Source organism: Peromyscus eremicus, chromosome 7 (assembly GCF_949786415.1).
Source record: "Peromyscus eremicus chromosome 7, PerEre_H2_v1, whole genome shotgun sequence".
NCBI classification, from domain to species: Eukaryota; Metazoa; Chordata; class Mammalia; order Rodentia; family Cricetidae; genus Peromyscus; species Peromyscus eremicus.
The window spans coordinates 17,363,339-17,382,505 of NC_081422.1; the positions used below are offsets into that span (position 1 = coordinate 17,363,339).

At 53.8% G+C, this 19,167-nt stretch overlaps 2 protein-coding genes across 11 annotated transcripts in view; one reads left to right on the top strand and one right to left on the bottom strand.

Annotated features, from left to right (window-relative positions):
- Dnm2 (dynamin 2) overlaps positions 1-16,554 on the top strand; it is a 92,141-nt gene extending 75,587 nt beyond the window's left edge. For 4 of the 10 annotated variants that reach the window (XM_059267452.1, XM_059267455.1, XM_059267453.1 and 1 more), the window contains 7 exons: positions 2,425-2,538; positions 8,840-8,949; positions 10,613-10,724; positions 12,035-12,199; positions 13,299-13,531; positions 14,230-14,481; positions 16,183-16,554. In XM_059267452.1, the coding sequence (XP_059123435.1) occupies positions 2,425-2,538; positions 8,840-8,949; positions 10,613-10,724; positions 12,035-12,199; positions 13,299-13,531; positions 14,230-14,481; positions 16,183-16,222 (1,026 nt within the window). In that variant the 3' untranslated portion in view covers positions 16,223-16,554. Of the gene's footprint in view, positions 1-2,424; positions 2,539-8,839; positions 8,950-10,612; positions 10,725-12,034; positions 12,200-13,298; positions 13,532-14,229; positions 14,482-15,057; positions 15,878-16,182 lie in introns of those variants that run through there. The other 6 variants (XM_059267446.1, XM_059267451.1, XM_059267445.1 and 3 more) reach the window with 2 other exon arrangements.
- Tmed1 (transmembrane p24 trafficking protein 1) lies at positions 16,320-18,900 on the bottom strand. The gene is made up of 4 exons (XM_059267456.1): positions 18,681-18,900; positions 17,984-18,081; positions 17,661-17,844; positions 16,320-17,199 (listed from the first exon to the last, which is right to left on the bottom strand). Exons 1-4 carry the CDS (start codon positions 18,858-18,860, stop codon positions 16,981-16,983), a joined length of 681 nt encoding a protein of 226 aa, XP_059123439.1. The 5' UTR covers positions 18,861-18,900; the 3' UTR covers positions 16,320-16,980.
- Positions 18,901-19,167: the final 267 nt, after the last annotated feature.

Sequence of the window (19,167 nt, forward strand, 5' to 3'; positions counted from 1 at the left end):
GGGCTGATTCTAGGTGGAGGTACTCCCTGCAAGCAGCTTGACCCCTAGCCCTGGCAGTCCCCTTTCTCCAGAACATTCTTCTCTGCAAAGATATTCTTTGGGTTTGGAGCCTTTGCAAAGGTTGAGCTAGTTCTGTGCCAGTGGTGGGTCCTTGATGGGCCTGGGGCCTGGCACAACAGGCTGGGTCAAGGTTGAAGCCTGGTCCAGGGTTAGAGAAGAGGGGCCAGGGACCAGGTCATCCTTAGGCCTGGAGCAAGTCAGACAAGTACTGCTTCTCCCTCTAGCCCAGATAGCCATTGTTTCTACCTGATTCCATTCTCCTGGCCACAAAGCCATGTGCAACCACAAGGCCATGAGCATGGCTGGTCATAGGCTCTGGGTGCCTAAGCCACACTCGGTCTTCCAAATGATCTTCACCCAGGGAGGAGACCATCATGGCTCCTGCTGAGCTCACCTTGCTGCCCAAGCCACGAGGACGGGCCATCCCTCTTCTGGGTGCCTGCACGCCCGTCACTGTGTACCCCAGAAATGGGAACCCTAGGTGCCTCTCCTGTTGCCACACATCTCCCCTGCTTCCTTCTCCCCCCAAGTCCTTGGGTAGGGCTATGAGCTGGGTTCCCAGTCTGCCTTGGAGATAAGGAGGCAAGCTTTCCCTGTTCCCTGGGGTCAGTCTGTGTCTGTACTCATAGGATGAGAGTTTTGTCCCCAGCTGCACTGGGGTATCTACTCAGGCAGGGGCTGGCCCGTGTGCCCTGAAGCCCAGTCAACCCCTCTGGCTGCCCTTACCCTTAGTGGAAACAGCTGGGCCAGAGCTCCAAGGGACAATGACACACTCGTTATGCAGGAGTACAGAGACCCTACCATGTGGCATTACTCTTCTTTCGGTACAGTGGCAGCTTGGGCCCAAGTTTCTCTCCCGTGGTTGACATGTGGTGACTGAGTCTAAGTCCAGTAAGCTCTTGAGGCTGGGCCAACACTAAGTAAAAGGGCAGACTACAGCTACACTACCTCAGGCTGTCTGATGGTCCAGAATCAAGCAATCAGCCTTGCCAACCTCATAGCCAGCCTAGGTGGCCTGGAGTCAGGGGTGTTCCTGGAATGCTGAACTTCCAGAGGCCATTTTGGAATGAATTGGTATGAGTCAGTCACTCTGTTCATAGCATGGACACCATGCCCTCCCTGGGCCTCCAGGCATCTCTAGGAATCCGAGGTCTCTTGACATCCCAAGGAGGGAAAAATCTGTACCCTCAGCTTTAATGAGGGATGTCAAGTGGCAGCTTATGCTATCCCCAACCCAAGAAGGGACTTCAGTAGTTCGCAGGAATCCTTGAAACTTCAGCGGCCGCTGTAGCCTTCAGGTCTGTACTTGGGGCCCACCTGTGGCCACTGTAGCAGAGTAGGTGGACACAGGCCCTGTTCAGGCTTGGCAGCTCTGGAGGCAAACAGGACAGGGAAGAAGGAGCCTCAACTCCAGGCTCCAGACTGACCCCCAGAGAACCTGTTCTGGGTTCTTGTACTCCATCCTACCTGGGAGCCCCAACTCTTCATGGCTGTGCTCAGCACATGCTCTGCAGCCTGCCTTAGTCCCATGCATCCCTGTTGCCACCTCTGCCTTCTTCCCACTGTCCCCAGAATCCCCAGGTCAGGAGGTAGGGGGCTCAGGCCTACATATGCCTCCGTGTCCCAGGGATCACGGGAACATGAAAACATGGCCCCCCAGTCTGCCTGCACCTAGCAGTCAGGTGAGTCCCCAGGCTGTCCTGGCTTCTGTTCCCCATCCAAATGACATATGGCCCAATGAGCCCTTTCCATGGACTGTCTCCGAGCCCAGACCTCTGAGTTGTTATGCATAGAAAAGTATGCTCGCTGTGCTTGAAGCTAGCTGGGACACAGTCCCAGTCTTGACTCTTTCAGGGTCTCTGGAAATGGTGTTCTGGGCTGCTCTCTTTGTCCTCAGCCCCAGGAAGGAAGTGACAGCCACCAGTCACATGGTGTGGGTTCTCCATCAAGGCATCTTGCTTTGTGTGACCCAAGGAAGTGCAGTTCCTTAATGTCACACTCCACCTGACCTACTCCCAGCCTCCTGGCCTGAGCCCCTTGCCGTTCTTAGGACGTGTATTTTGTTTTGTATGCCACTCAAATCACTCTAACCACAGAGGGGCTTCTAGGGTCCCAGCTCGCAATTCTGTCCCTGGGCTAGTGATTTGCTTTCTGTCTGTCTGTATCTCCATCCATCCCCATACCTGCCCCAGCTCCCCGTCTGATTCCCAGCTGGGATTGCTTGGGTTGATATGGAGCTAGGATCCTGGCTTGGGGCTGGAAGTCTCCCTGCCGCAGAACCAGGCTTCCATCCTTACTGGGGAGGAAGGGGGTGGGTGGGGTAGCAGGGTTGTCCTCCCTGCTAAGAGGAGTCCTCCCCACCAGGTGATCCGCAGGGGCTGGCTGACCATCAACAACATCAGCTTGATGAAGGGCGGCTCCAAGGAGTACTGGTTCGTGCTGACGGCGGAGTCCCTGTCTTGGTACAAGGACGAGGAGGTGAGCACTTGGGGACAAGGGTGGCCTGGTGAGGAGAGAGGAGGTGATTCCACACTGACTCCCCTTGACCACACTCATTTGTTCTCTCAGTCACTTGAGGAAGGGAGTTTACATGCTGAGCTCTCCACACTAGGAAGCAGTACAGGCAAGACTGGGCTATGTGCTGAGTCCAGACCTGTGCAGGTTACGTAGGCCCGGGCGGGGGCAGACAGTCAGTGAGTGAAATGCTTGTCCTGCTGCAGAGGACCTGATCCAGTCCCAGGCCTTCGTGAAAAGGAGGGTGCGGTGTGTGCTCATAGTCTAACAGGGAAGGCAGACACAGGGTCTGCTGGCCTGTCTCAGAAAGCCAGAGAATGACACCCACAGTGGTTCTCTGGCTTCTGCATGTACACGCACTTACACATAAAACGTGCATAGACCTACACAAAAGAGAAGTGAGAAAGAGAAAGAAATGGAATGTGGGTAAAGCTCAGTCGGTAGAGCCAAGGCTAACACACATGAAGCCTTGGTTCCATCCTCACTCAGCATCACATAAAGCAGGCATGGTGGTACATGCCTGTGATACCAACACTCAGGATGAGGAGTTCCCGGCCATGAAACTTCATCATGCGGATACTTTCTCTGTGGAGGGTGGACCCTGGCCTGAGTTCCCTCCCACTGTTGAGGGAGCTGAGGGGGCCCTCTAGTCCCAGGCCTCGCACAGGACCTGCTCCCAGCATGTACCCTAGTGTTTTGTATCAGTGGTCACCTCTGTAGGCTCTTCCAGCCACCATATAGGAGGGACGCCTCCATCACCAGTGTACCAAAGGGGTGCTAGGACTTCAGCATGGTAGGGACACGTGTGACAGGAAACCTGTTCCTGCACATTTCATTGTCCCTTCTTAGAAGCTGGCCAGCTGGTGTCCTGACCCCTGAAGTGGTACCCTCAGTGGCAAGGCCAGACTTCACTGGTCTTTTTTTTTTTTTTAAACACAGACTGGGTTTGATTTCACTCTGTAGCTCAGGGTGACACTGTATCGTCCTGGCTCACCCTCCCTGTGCTGGGATGACAGGCATGCACCACCACATTGGTTTATAAGGCAAGAACGGAGCTCAGGGCTTTGTACGTGTGGAGGAGGCACTCTCCCCACTGAGCCCCAGGCTTCTCTGGTCACTGCTGTGAGGTTTGGGAGGACAAACGTAGTGGTGCCCCACATTGGAGGCTTGGTGGCGTAGGTAGGACTGGGGCCAGCCGCACAGCTGAAAGGAGGCGAGGTAGCACATGCCTTTAATCCCAGTGCCCGGACGGCAGAGGCAGTGGAGCCTGAGGGGTGGCTCGGCAGTTAAGAGCACTGGCTGTTCTTCCAGACGACCCAGGTTCGATTCCCAGCACCCACATGGTGCTCATAGATGTCTGTAACTCCAGTCCCAGGGTACAGACACCCTCATGCAGGCAAAACATCAGTGCACATAAATGGGGGTAAAAGAGGCAGAGACAGGAGGATCTCTGTGAGTTCAAGGCCTACAGAAGAGCTCCAGGACAACCAGGCCTGTTACAAAAGAAACCCTGTCTCGAAAAACAAAAACAGAAAGAAAGCTTGCATGCCCATGAGGCCTCACCCTGTGCCAGGCTCACAGACTAGGTAAGGCCACGCAGGGCTACATTCAGAAGGCATGCTCCTCCATTTCTTTATAGACTATGTGTTACATACTTTATAAGACTATGTGTTACATTTATTTATCCGAGTGTATGTGCACAATTGTGCCAGAGTATGTGGAAGTCTGAATATAACTTCCAGGAGTCTGTTCTCTCCTACCATGTATCTCTCCTGCCATGTGGCCAAACTCAGGTGGGCAGGCTTGGCTGCCAGTACCTTTGCCCACTGAGCCATCTTTCAAGACCTCGTCCCTTCAGTAAGTGCTCAAGCCCACCTTGGGATTGGTGCTGTCATGGCTAGGTGGGGAAACTGAGGCCTTGAAAGGTGGCTAGCCTCATGTCACAGAATATGGAAGGGTCCCTGTAAGGGGGAACACTTCATGGTGGCTGTCTGAAGGACACCTCTGCCCTGAGTTCAGGCCATTCCCAAACCAGACCAGATGTGTTTATTCAGGGGTGTTTGAAGCTAACGTCCGGCTTCCCTTTTCCATGGAGGACACAGGCTTACTTCTGGATGATTTTAGGACCTGAGGGACTCGATCAGTGAACTCTGGAGAGCTACCATGGACCTATCTGGGGTATCCCTAAGCCTCTAAAACTGCAGGCAACTCCAGTGGCCACCGTGTAAATGCAGTTGCCCTCTGTGGCTGAGGTGGTGGGGTACGGGTTGCCCTCCACCTCTTCTTGCCTGTTTCTTAAGTTTTACGGTGACTTTTTTATTTTATGTGTGTGTGTGTGCAGGTGTGCATGTGCCCTGGGACACATACGCATGGAGGCCAGAGGACAACTTGTGGCCCACAGTTGCTTCTTTCCACCATGCGGTCAGGGATCAAGCCCAGGTCATCAGGCTTGGTGGCAAGCTGGTTTATCTACAGGGACATGTCGTGGGTCCCAAGGGCTTGTTTGGTTGTTTGGTTGGTTGGTTTGGTATGGTGTTTGTTTATATTTTTACATCTTTATGCATATGGGTGGTTTTACTACATATCTGTCTGTCTGCCATGTGTGTGCACAGCCCTCAGAGGTGAGAAGAGGGCATTGGATCTCCTGGGACTTCTTACAAGAGGTTGTTAGCTGCCACATGGGTGCTGGAAACTGAACCTCAGAAGAGGAGGCAGTACTTTTTTTGGTTTTTCGAAACAGGGTTTCTCTGTGAAACAGTCCTAGCTGGAGACCAGGCTGCCTCGAACTCACAGAGATCCGCCTGTCTCTGCCCCCCCCCCCCCCCCCCCCCCCCCCGCGTGCTGGGATTAAAGGCGTGCACCACCGCGGCCTGAGGCAGTACTTTTAACTACCCATCTCTTCACCCTTCTGTTTGTGTTTTTAAAAGTATTTTACTTATTGGTATTATTAGATTTACCCTTCTTTCTGTCCCTGCATCTGTGAGCTTGGTGACCCCTGCCTCAAGGATATCCAGGGATCCAGGCTGCACAGTGCCCCATGGTGAGCCCAGGATAGTAACCTGGCTGTCTTTTCTCTGAGCACTTAAAACTGTTGAGGATTGTGTCCTCCAGGGTGAGGTACCCAGGTGTTGAGTTTCTGGGTTCTAGCTCCAGAACTCTAAGAAAAGCAAGCTGGCAGCTGGGCAGACCGGGGGTATGTGTGTGGTTGGTTGTCCAGGGTCCTGTCATGGAGATGCCTTTACAGAGGATCCTAGCCCTGGGCCTAGCTGACAAGATGAATATTGAGAGCTTCTTTCCTTTGCTGGGAAGGACCATGCACATGGGCCTCACTGTAGACTAGCCCTGTGACAGGGCCACAGCACCAGCAAGAGGAGTGAAAGGATCCCTGTGTGTGCTGAAGATACAGCAGGCTGGGACCCAGGGGCTGTGGAGGATCCTGGCAGGGCCCTCAGCATCATAGGTAGCAGTCATCCCTGAAAGCCTTTGGTAAAGACCAGAAGGCACCTTTTCTTTATTTTAGGAATAAAAAAGAGAACAGTGCCAATTGAAAGCAAGGAAAAGGGCCAGTGCAGCTGAGGACATCCTTCCCCAGCTCCAGGGCTCTGTCAGTCCTGGGCCTCTTTTCCCACCCTCTTCCTCCTTTTAGAATTTTCCATGGTAGAGACAGCAGCACAGAGGATTACACTCACCTTGGGTCGTTTGTTCCCACTGCCGCTGCAGGCCCAAGCCCAGCCTAACCAATGTGCAGACTACTGTACATATCACAGCCTGCTGAACAGTAGTCTGAACACTGGGATGGCGGGGTGGCAGTTCAGTCCTCAGGGTGGCCACTGTGCAGGCCTGGGAGCCTCAGCTTCTCCCAGGGTCCTCCATTCACGCTTGTACCCTGTGCTCTTCGGACGTGGCAAGGCCAGGGTGACTGGCTCACATCTGGAGAAAGTTGGGGTTTTCAGGAAATCTGAAGGCAGGCTGGAGGAGGGCTTGGGTCGATGGCCCATGCCACGAAAGGAGGTCCCTGTGCAGTTGTGCACTCTGCGAGCAAACACATGCGCATGCTTCTGCATGTGCGTGTGAGTGAGATAGCAGCCGCTTGACCTGGGCAGAATCACGTATAAACAGTTCCAGATGTGGCAAGCCTGGATGTCTGTGACTCAGTTACTTGGCCCTGGTCTGCTGGTGGGCGGCTTCCTGCCTCATGACACCGTAGAGTTCAGGCCACAGAGTTGCTCTGGAAGTTATCCCCTCAGGAAACAGAAGCTCCTTCAGGGACCCCCCAAATTCCCAGCTTTGTCTCTTATAACCGCGCAGGCTTCAGGGATGCCCTCCCTGTTTGAGGCTCCCAGCATGTAGTGTCTGTGTGCAGGTGTTCGTCCTCCATGGCCACAGCCCCTCTACCTGTGCTCCAGACAGGCATTCAGACCCAGTGAGGCTAACTGGAGTCAGTCCAGAGCAACAACAGGAAATCTGGAGCCAGACCCGTACCACCCTCCCCATGGTGAGACTCAGCAGTCTCTTTGGTAGGTGGGGATCGGTCGGACACAGGAGAAGCAGCTTGTCCTGAGGCTCACAGCCTGGGAAGGCAGAGTGAGTTTAACACAAGCACACAGACGATGTTCAGGCTGGTCCCTCCCTCCCTCCCCTTTCAGCACTATAGCGGCTGGTGAATTCAGAGATGGTACTTCAGAAGGCATCCTTCCTTCCAAAAGGAAACATGAGAAAGAGTCGCGAAAGAGGTCTAGGTTGAGCCTGGGGAGCTAGCTGTGTGGAAAAGAGTATTTACCTGAGTTCAGATCCCCAGCACCTGTGGAAAATGTGTGGGTACCTGAACCCCAGCACTGTAGTGGGCAGACACAGGATGGCTGGAACTTGCTGGCCAGCATCCTAGCTCCAGGTTTAGTCCAAGAACCTGTCTCAAGGAAATAGACATCTTCTGGATTCCCGTGACAACATCTCCCTTCCCCAACATGTGCATACAGCATACACACAGAAGATGTCCAGGTGGAGGTTTGAGGCTCAGTTAGAGCTTCTGCCTAGCATGCACAGAGCGCTGGGTTCCATCCCAGTACTTCATGAGCTGGGCGTGATTGGTGGATCAGGCCTGTAATTCATTACAGCTCTTGTGAGGCAGAGGCAGGAGGATCAAGAATTCAAGGTCATCCTTAGCTGTATAGCAAGTTGGAGGCTAGCCTGGGCTATGTGAGACTTTGGTTTTAAGTCTGTGTGGTGCAGAAAGTCCCCACAGAAAGCTGACTTTATCTACAGCCTTACTTAGGTTACACAGTGGCCGCTGCTCTGTGCCCCTGGACAGCCAGCTTCCTCTTCCGAGCAGACAGAAAAGGGAAAGTCCTGTGAGTGGATCGCTGAGGCTGTGGCCACCGTTGTCAGTCACGTGGCTCTGAGAGTGGTAAAGAAACTACCTGGCACAGGCCTACCATTGCTGCTCCTTGGGAGGCTGAGGCAGGAGGATTGGAACTTAAAGAAGGCCTGGCTAACTTAATGAGACAAAAAGAGTGCTTCCTGAGCCGCTCAGCAGTGGGGGCTTGCCCGTGAGTGAGTTCCTGGGTTCCGTTCCCAGCATCGCCAGAGACTATACAGAAGGCTTGGGCTGGCCTCAGTGGTAGTGCTTGCCTGGCATGCACGAAAGCCTGGGCTTGATTCCAAGCATGGAGTAAAGAGAGACGGTGACTCACAAAGCCAGTGACACTTCTATGGCATGGGTGGCCTGGCATTCTGCCATCCGAGGTGGCCTCTCGGTGCTGCAGTCTCCCTCCCTGTGAGTGAGACTATCACCATAACTCAGTGCTGTCAGTTCGTCCGTTCATCCAGGAGCGGGGAGGACCGTTGGGAATGAGGAGTTGAAGAGTGGTCACATTGCACAGGAAGTTAGGGCCGAGCAGTCTGAGCACCCACTGCATGTGTTCTCCGGATGGAGAACAGAATTGACAGGCATCCATCTGGGATCCGCTGGGTCAGCCAGGCAGTCATCTAGGTCATAAGCATAGTGTCTACAGTAGGGTGGGATAGGGTCAGCCCTAAGGTCCCTTCTGCTCAGAGACTTTAAGAAGGCAAGGAAGGGGCAATGTAGGGTGTTGGGACAGGAACTTTCTGGACAGAGGCCTTGGACATACATAAGAGACCTGGAATTCTAAGGGAACATTCAAGTGAACAAGGGGGTGACAGAGCTCTCAGCACACCAAGTCAGGTGTTGGCAGTAGCTTTCAGGTGGTTGCCGGCTCTAGGTGAGGCTTCTGCTCTCTGTCCTCAGGAGAAAGAGAAGAAGTACATGCTGCCGCTGGACAACCTCAAAATCCGGGATGTGGAGAAGGGCTTCATGTCCAACAAGCATGTGTTTGCCATCTTCAACACAGAGCAGAGGTGAGGAGCCTGTGGGGTCCCCGGGAGGTCCGAGTGGCCAGCAGCCTTGTTCACAGGTTTCCAGAGTCCTGAGCACTCACTCATGAGTCCCTGCCCCAGGGGTATTTCTGTGTAGTGGAGGTGAGAGCAGAGCACCATAGATACAGACGGTGGAAATGATGGAGTTAGTGTGAGGGCCAGCACAGTGCTGGAGAGGCAGAAACAGGGGGGCCCCTGGTGGTCACTAGCCAGCTAGTCTAGCCAGTTCTGTAAGCTTCAGGCCACTGAGACAGAACGTGTCTCAAAGAGGGAGGTGCCCAGAAAGTGAGGAGAGCAGCTGGTTGACTCCAGCCTCTGCATACACGTGCACACGCCCGGGCCCACAGACTGACTTGCCCTGGACATTCTTCCTGTATAGAGACCGTTCAGTGATGGAGCCGCACTTGGGGCTCATGGTAGATTGCCTGCCTAGAGTCGGCCAGTGAGAATCTGGAGGTGTGTGGTACAGTGAGCTGGTAAGATGGCTCAGAGAGTAGAAAGTGCAGTCCTGATGGCCTAAGATCAGTCCCTAGAGTGTACGTGAAGATGGCCTTCGCGCAGGGACACACACACACACACACACCATCATCGTCGTGATAATGGGAAAGTTGTAAGCTATCTGTTGTCAGGATGCCAGACAGAGCAGGCTGAGTATATTCCTGCTGTTGTAGGACGTTCTGGTAGACATGGTTGCTGTGGTCTTCCCTGCAGACACCTCAGTGGGAGCTCCTAAGTCAGAGCAGGTGTCATGAGACATGCCCAACATGGGACTGGTGGGCAGCCATCCCTGCAGAAGAACAGGAAAGAGGGTTAGGCATGGTGTCAGGAGGCAGAGGCAGGTGGGTCTCCTGAGTTCTAAGCCAGCCTGGTCTACAGAGCAAGTTTCAGGACAGCCAGGGCTACACAGAGAACCCTGTCTTGAAAAACCAAAAAAAAAAAAAAAAAAAAGCAAAATTCAAATTCCCTGACAAAAATAACTCCAGAGGGAAGGAGTTCAAGTTTACCCCTGACAGCCCATCACTGTGAGGAGCCCGAGACAGCTGGGCACGCCACACCCTGTCACAGACAGAGAGGAGTGCTTCCATGCTCGCTCACACCCCCACCCCCCACCCCCCCCACCCCTAACCTCGGCTAGGAGTGAGACTCGGCTGAGCTGAGTCTCCCCACAACAGGCAGACCTATTGCAGACTTGTCCCCATGGAGACTCCTCCCAGGCCGTTCTAGGTTATGTCAAGTTGATCATTAAAGCCACCTGTCACAGAGAAGAAATGACTGAGCTCAAATACCAGGTTGGAATGTCCGGCATGGTGGCACACACCTCTAATCTCAGCACACAAGAGCCTGAGGCAGGAAGTTCTAAGTTTGAGGCTGGCTTTGGCTGTGTAGCAAGCACTGCCCTATAAATAAATAAATAGCAAGCTATCAACACTTCTGTGCCAGATTTGCTTGATCTGATGGTAGTGTGTGGTATATGTGTATATGGTACTCAGTGCTGTAGTATACATGGCAGACACACCCAGAAGTCCTTTAACAAACTGGGGATGCTACTAGAACCAACTTTATGCCCAGGTCAGGCAGAGCCCCCGCCTGCCAAGAGTCTATGCTTTTAGTGGTCAGCCATTTCCCTTTCTGCCACCCACTCCAGGAATGTCTACAAGGACCTACGACAGATAGAACTGGCTTGTGACTCCCAGGAAGACGTGGACAGCTGGAAGGCTTCGTTCCTGCGAGCTGGAGTCTACCCAGAGAAGGACCAGGTGAGGAGCCACCTTCCTGCCACAGATGACATACCAGGGGCTGCCTGGGAGAAGGGACCAGTCATTTCTAGGCCACAAGTGTCAGTCAGCTTTTCTTTGCTGTGGTAAAAATAGCTGCCGGGGTCCCGGGCTTAGGTGATAAGGTGCTTGCAGCACAAGCACAAGGACCTGAGTTCCGTCCCTAGGACCCACATGAACAGCAGCCGGGGGTGGTGCTGGGGAGGCGGGGAGAGCAGCACAGCGGAAGCCCATAGCCAGCCTGCCTAGTCAGCCACATCTTCATCCCAGGTCCTGGGGAGAGACTTGTCTCAAAAAGTAACTCTGGTCTTCATGGTGAGTTCTAGGACAGCCAGAGTTACATGGAAAGACCCTGTCATTCGTTGGTAGGTAGGCAGGCAGGTAGGTAGGGAGGTAGATAAATTTTGAAGTAGTGGAGATAAGGAAAGACCCATCCATGTTGGGATACGAAGAACAGCTTGTAGGGATGATACTCACATACACATACATACAGACAAACACAGATCAACAAATACCTGACACATACAGCTAAGGAGAGGTGTTCCGTTTGGCTCCCTGCTTGGCCCCAGCTTAGGCTGTCTATCATGGCAGTGATATTGAGGCGCAGAGGCAGATAACGGGAAGATGTGAAAGGGCTGGGCCAAGGTATCTCCAGGGATACACCCCTAGTGACCTACCTCCTCCAGCTAAGCCAAACTTCGTGAAGTTTCAAGAGCTTCACAAATTCTGTACTGTTGTTCTCGAAAGATGGCTCAGCAGATAAAGGCACTGACCACATGGTGGCTCACAGCTGTCTGTAACTCCAGTTCCAGGGGATCTGACACCCTCTTCTGGCCTCTGTGGACATCTGAACACACACGGTATATACACTGATGTACACATAAATAAAAACACAGGACACATAGCTGACACTCACTAAACCAAGTGAGTCAGAGTTGGGCTCAGTTTGTCATTAGGATCCAGAAAGTTCTCCAGCGGAATCAATGGCCTGCAAGACAGGTGGACTTGGGACTCTCATCTGCCTTGTTTTCTATTCTCTTCCTGTCCTTGCAGTGAAGTCCCAACAGAATCCTGGGCATCCGAAGGGACACTGTGTTCCCTCCCATCCCCTGGGAAAAGAGTCCAGCCTGGCTTTAACCAGTATACCCCAGCACAGACCACCTGGTGTCTGACAGGGCCGTCAGGAACCACTCGAACGGGTTGGTTATCAGCAGGGCAGGCACATAGTTCCCAAGAGTGGGGACTCCACAACAGCTCTTGAGCTGTGCTCACCTCCTCTGTGTCCCTTGCAGGCAGAGAATGAGGATGGAGTACAAGAGAACACCTTCTCCATGGACCCGCAGCTGGAACGGCAGGTGGAGACCATCCGAAACCTGGTGGACTCCTATGTGGCCATCATCAACAAGTCCATCCGTGACCTCATGCCAAAGACCATCATGCACCTCATGATCAACAATGTGAGTGGAAGCTCCAAGGTAGCCAAGATCTAGCTGAGCTGGCCGGGCGATCCAGCCACAGCACCACAAAAACCAGGCATTTGCAGTACACCTACCTGCCTGCCCAGCACCAGACAGTGGGGGCAAGAGGATCAGAAGTTCACCATCATTCTCAGATACATAGCCAGTTTGAGGGTATCTTTGATTATGTAGGACCCTGTCTCTGAAATCAAAACCAAGGCAGGCAAGGTGGCTCAGGTAAAGGCACTTGCCCTGGAACCCACTCCACAAAGCTGTCCTCTGACATGCACACCATGACCCACATGCCCACATACAACAGAGTAATAATACATAACATTATCCCAGCACTCGGGAGGCAGAGGCAGGATGAATTTAAGGTCAGACTGGTCTCCAAAGCAAGTCCCAGGACAGCCAGGGCTGTTACACAGAAACCCTGTAAGAAAGAGAGAGAAGAGAAAGAGAGAGAGAGAATGAATAACATTAAGAACAAATTAAGGGCTGGAGAGGTGACAGTTAAGAGCACTGGTTGCTCTTCCAGAGGTCCTCTGAGTTCAATTCTCAGCACCCACATGGTGGCTCACAACCATCTACAATGGGATCTGATTCTTCTGGTGTGCATGAAGATAGAGCACTCATATACAGAAAATACATTAATAATAAATCTTTAAGGAAAACAACAGAAACTTAATTTTAAAATAAGTCCTGCAAAGTTAGAGCAAGTTGGTTTGTTGAGGTAGCTTTTTGTTTTGTTTTTGTTGTTGTTGGGTTTTTTGTTGTTGGTTAGTTGGTTTTTGTAATGTTGGGGATTGAACCCAGGGCATGGTGCATGTTAGACAAACACTGGATTATTGAACTGTACCTCTTCCCCTCACTAGGGGATTCTAGGCAGGGGCTCTACCATTATGCCATGCCCCCGACCCCTCACTGGGGGATTCTAGGCAGGGGCTCTACAGCTAAACCACACCCCAGCTTCTCACTGGGGGATTGATTTTAGCTCTATGGCTAAACCTCAGCCTGTGATGGATGCTTTTCTAGTCACATTAGGCTTCTGAGTTCTTGGCTAATGTAAGGATCTGACCTCTCCCACCATTGTCCTCAGACAAAGGCCTTCATCCACCATGAGCTGCTGGCCTACCTGTACTCATCAGCAGACCAGAGCAGCCTCATGGAAGAGTCAGCTGAGCAGGCCCAGCGGCGAGACGACATGCTGCGCATGTACCACGCGCTCAAGGAAGCACTCAACATCATTGGGGACATCAGTACCAGCACCGTGTCCACGCCTGTGCCCCCACCTGTCGATGACACTTGGCTCCAGAACACCAGTGGCCACAGGTCTGGAGGGCATTTTGCCCCCGACGTGCCCATACATGCTCTTCCTGTTCCCTCAGTCCCATCAGGAGATCCTCAGGCCACAACTGAAGGATGGGCAGGGCACAACACACAGACCTGAGAACCTGGCCTGCCTAAAGCCACAAGGGTAGCCATGGCTTCCACGGGCCAATCTGAGCCAGATCCTTGGGGGAAAGAAAACCACACACATTGTAATTCCCCACCAGCCTTTTTATCTTCTAGTGCTTTCTCTATGGGTTAAGTCCAAGTAGAAACCAAGGGCAAGAAGCCCACAGACAGGACAGTCGCCACAGGTCAGCCTCCTAGATCTTAGAGCAGGGCACAGGGGAAGTTCTAGAAGGCAAACAGACGTCTAAGCAGCCACAGTCAAGGGGAGGTCAGTGCAGTGTACCCACTGAGACTTCAGGAGGAGGACCAGAGCCCAGACCTGGGAGGATTCAGGTCTCTAGGCCCAGTGGGGAACAGGGCAGGCAGGTGCCTCACATATAGAGACAGGGCCACACATTGGGGACCAGGGCTGGGCTCTGGCAGGCTCTTGGGTTGTAAGTGTCCAAGCGCAGCAGTCTCGACACCCTTGCCCCTCGAAGCTGTACTGTCAGTACACAGGGACCCCCCATCTTAGTCCCTTACAGTGGATGTTCAGAGTATCCTCTGGATTAAAGCGTCTCTCTCCTCAACAGCCCCACTCCACAGCGCCGACCTGTGTCCAGCGTGCACCCACCAGGCCGGCCTCCTGCAGTGCGGGGTCCCACACCAGGGCCTCCCCTGATTCCTGTGCCCGTGGGGCCTGCAGCCTCCTTCTCGGCACCCCCCATCCCATCCCGGCCTGGACCACAGAGCGTGTTTGCCAACAATGACCCCTTCTCAGCGCCACCTCAGATACCATCTCGGCCAGCACGGATTCCCCCTGGTATACCCCCAGGAGTGCCCAGGTAAGGCTCACAGCCTGCATCCTGGGGTCCCTTTGTGGTGACTGACTCCCTACTTCTGATGACTTCCGGTGTAGCCCCAACAAGACAGAGTAGCACAGGCATTCCTGCTTGTGTGCTGAGAAACTGAGCCCTAGAGTGGCCAACCCCATTTAGCCAGTACCACAGAAGAGTGGATCAGCAGACTCCAGGGCTCCTGGCCTATCCTTTGAGCAGCAGGTTACATGTCCCCCTAACCCTAGGCACCATATGTCATTGATGCCTGGTGAGCTAGACTCTGGTCTCTGTTTCTGAGCTCCAGGAAGGGCAGGGAAGCAGGCAGGATGACATGTCCTCTAGTAAAAGTGCCGAGTTCAGTCCCGAGGACCCTCTTGGTGGAAGGAAAGGACCAGCTCCTCCCAAGCAAGCCACAGGGATACCAGAAAAAAAAAAAAAAAACAACACCTGGATTTGATACACTCCCTCCTGGTGCCTCAACTCTGGGAGTACCCTGGGTGGGCTGGACGGGCTGGGTCCTCCTCTTCCCCTGCTTCTGGCCTCACTACCCTCCACCTCCCCATGTCTTTACTCTCTTTGCAGCAGAAGAGCGCCCGCTGCGCCCAGCCGGCCCACCATTATCCGCCCAGCCGAGCCGTCCCTGCTCGACTAGGCTGCAGGGGGCAATGTTCTGGGGGGTCCTCGTGCACCCACAGTGCAGGAGAGCTTTGGTGGTCTGGGCCCCACTACTGCCCTACCCCCCCATGCTGGGACCAGGCTCCCTGTGGGCAGCCCCTACCCTTTCCTCCCTAGCCTGGTGAACATGACAATGACAGGGAAGGGTGGGAGCCCCAGACAGCAGGACATGGGGACTTTGCACTTTGGGACAAGGAGAGCTCTCTGGTTGGCAGTAGGAACTGCATCCTTGGGACCATCTGGAAAGAAAAATCCAGGCTGGTGTAGGGAACTCTACCAGGGGCTTCTCCACACAGACTGTAAGCCTTTGTTTGTTCTTAGGGTACAGGAACTGTCCAACTTTTCCTAAGGGCTCTTCAGGAGTGAGCCAGGCCCAGTAGGCCCAGTGCTGGCCACCCACCTGGCTCAAGTTGTATATATATCTTCTTTGGCCATATTAACCACACAACCTGAGCCGAGCCCAGCCCAGTCTCGACAGCCAGAGGTGCCTTTGTGCCTTCCTTAGGCCTGGAGTTCCTCAGCTCTGGCCTGCCTCACTCTCCTCAGCCCCAATGTGGTTTGGGCTGTGTAAGCTGAGGAGACATCAAGGGCCTCTTGGCTCCCAGCCAGGCCTCCCCCACAGGTTGGGCCCTGGTGCCTCTGTGCAGAACCCGTTCCCACCGCTTGGTTTGACCACTGTTAAGTGCCTGCCTCTGTATATCCTATTAATAAACTAAAATAAAGGGAAGCCCCGCTGGTGGCTGTGTGTGGGCCTTTTGTGTCTGTCCCAGCCCAAAGGGGGACTGTCCACCCTGTCCTGGGGCTGCCCTTTGCTCATTTACATGTGTGTCTTCTGTCATCTCTTCCAAACCCCTCTACCGCTTCGGGAATGGGCACAAATATTCCTCTTGTCCCCATCCCAGTGCTCATAGGAAACAGGAATTCCAGCCACTCCCCCAGTGGCACTGTGGCCACGCCCACTTCCAGGTCCCCCACTAGCTCTCTAGGGGACACCATTCAACTTTGCTTTATGATCTTTTTCTTTCGTGCCAGGCGACCACCTCCATCGGCTCCTGCCCGACCTTTCTTCTGAGCTTCGTGGGAGTGCCCTCCCGCCTTCCTGGCTGCCCTTGGCTTGAGGCTAGGTCTGTCCCAGGCTGATTTCCCTGAGCCCAAGTCAGCAGGCACTATTAATTTTTCTGACCATAATTTATTGACTCCAGTGCCCAGGACAGATGCCCTTTGTTCCTTGAGGCTCGTAGGCAGGCTTTGGTGGGGCTGCACCTCAGCCCTCTGAGGTCCTGCACTCTGAGAGGAGGAAGGGGGTCCCCTCTTGGAGTTCTGTTACCAGATCCCCCAACCAGCTGGCTCTCCTCTGGGCCAGGGCTCCTTCCTATCAAATAAAAGTGACTGTCCTGGCAAGAACTCTGCAGATGTGTCTCCTTCCCAGACCCTAGCAAAGGTCTTATCCCCAGGAGCAAAGTGGAGACATTGAGGGTGGGTGTGTCCCACTGGGCAAAGGGCAAGGGACAGCTGTGCAGCATGACCCCATCCATCCTGGTGGCTGGAAGGCTTAAGCTAAGGCACGATTTCAGGAGAAAACCAGGGCATCTGAGAGCCATATATCCCCACACTGCAGTGCCCAACACTTCCAGCTTCCAAGAAACAGGCACTGTTGCGGAACCTCCCTCCAAGGGGTCTGCAATCCACTTGCACTCCCCGCTCATCCAGGAAGGGGGACATGGGGCCACTGCTGAGGACCCAACTGCAGCTTCTCTGAGTCTGGGCGGCCTCCAGCAAGTCACACATGCCTGTTCCCTCCGTTGTTTCGTTCATCCTCTGTGGCTGGGGCTACGTGGGTACAGGACGCTTGTCATGGAAGAAGCGCTTGAGTGTGCAGACCTGCAGGACAGCCACCAGCAGCAGCACAGCCACATTGGCAGCTGACCAGAAGTTGACCCGCTCCAGGTTGTCTTCTTGAAGGTTCCGATCACGGGCCTCAAAGGCTCGGAGCAGAGTCAGCATCTGGATGCTCCGTTCCAGCCGGGTCCTCATAGTCTCTATGGATTCCTGCCAGGGCACGGAGAGGAAGGGGTCAAATCCTCACTCACGCCACTCACTGGTCACACTTTGTGACCATCAGCAAGTCTCTGGCCTCGTCTCACATCCTCTCCTAGAAACAGGGATTTGTTGTTGTTTTTTGTTTTGTTTTTCTTTTTTTTCCCCTTGATGTTTTCTTGCTGGTTTTTAGGTAAAGACTTTGGTTTTTCGAGACAGGGTTTCTCTGTGTAACAACTCTGGCTGTCCTGAAACTAGCTCAAGACCAGGCTGGCCTCGAACTCCCAGAGATCCACCTACTTCTGCCTCCCAAGTACTAGGATTAAAGGCGTGCACCATCACCACCCGGCTTCTTTTGGATTTGTGAGATGGGATCTTGCTATGTAGCCCAGGTTGGTCTTGAACTCACTGGAACCCTGCCTCAGCCTCCTGAGTGCTGGGATTACAAGCGTGCGCTACCACACCCAACTCACCTTGATGTCTTCCATCTTGACATCAAGCATCTCCTCTGGCTCCACAGCTTCCGCCCAACCTTCCACCTCCTCCTCGTCTTGGAAACTGTCAAAGATGAGCTCAAAGAATACTAGCTTCTCGGAGATGGTGCTGAAGGAGTTGTCAAAGCACAGCCTGTAGTCCCCAGCCTCAGTAGGCTCCACCCTGGGCAGACAGACGAGACATAGACATGACCCTGGAGTGACCAGCCAGCTGGTCTGTGGAGCCAGTAGGATGGTAACCCGAGGCCACTGGGGAGCTGCAGGGCTGTAACTGAACCAAGACAGGGCAAGACTTCACTCACGTGTGCACCCCATCAGCCTTTCGGGACTCACTGACCAACAGCACACCCTGAGGGCTCTCCAAGGTGAAGTCCACGTCCAGTCCAGCACCTCCAATCACCTGAAGAGCAGGTAAGAGGTGGGGAACAGGCAGGTTTGAGCCAAGCCTATCTTCCACAGAAGGCCTGGGTTGAACCAAACTGGAAAAGACCCACATGAGACCACCAGGAGCCTATCTTAAAAACAAAAACATACTTGTTTGGGGGAGGGGGGTAGTGACTGTGGCTATCAGAGACAACTTGCAGGAGTCAGTTTTCTACTTCTACCACAGAGTTACGAAACTCAGGCCTTCGGGTTTAGCTGCAAGCTCCTTTACCCACTGAGCCTTCTGGCTGCCCCCAAGGGCCTATCTGAGCACCCACATCCACACCTGCAAGGTCCCTTCCTAAGACGCCACCAGGTGAGGTCTTTCATCAGGCCATCCCGCCACCCTCTTGAGCAGTCCAAGGTGGGCGTCTAGCTAGCTGCGAGCTTACAGTGGGCACCAACCCGCTAGCCGCCAGGGCATTCCCTTGAACCCAACCCAAAGAACTTACGCAGAGAAAGCCCCTGGGCAGTAAGACTGTAGGCACCTGGCCACGCCCAGTCCCCGCCCCTCCTGCCTGCTGGCCACACCCCCTTCTGGTCCTACGCTGTATTCCCAGTCTGGGACCCTCTCACCTGGTACTCAGTCTCCAAACTAGCATTGGCCGGCGCGGACTGGTAAAAACACTGCTTCCTCCCCGCGGGAAGCAGGAAAGTAAACTCGCCGTCCTGAATGGGCGGTGGCCCCGCCTCTCCCACTCCTACTGATGGCAGGAGTAGCCACAGGGCCAGGGCTATGGCCGCACCGGCCGCCATTATCCGGGTCACCCTCTGCTCTTCTCTCGGGATGCGGGTCCTTTAAGAACATGTCCCGCCCACCTCTCATTTCGGCGAAGCTCATTGGCTGGGGCTTCTGTTCGGCGGAATGCTGTGTGAAGGACCCCCAAGAGGAGAGCGGCCCGGGTGAATGCCTCATCTGCTAGAAAGCATGCTAATGCTGATGCGAGTTTTGTGAAACTTCTCCATATCTGTTATTAACCACTGGTGTTGGAAGGAAAAATTACAGACCTGAAATGATGAAGCGCTTTTTACAGGCAAAAATTAAGATGACTAAATGAGGAGG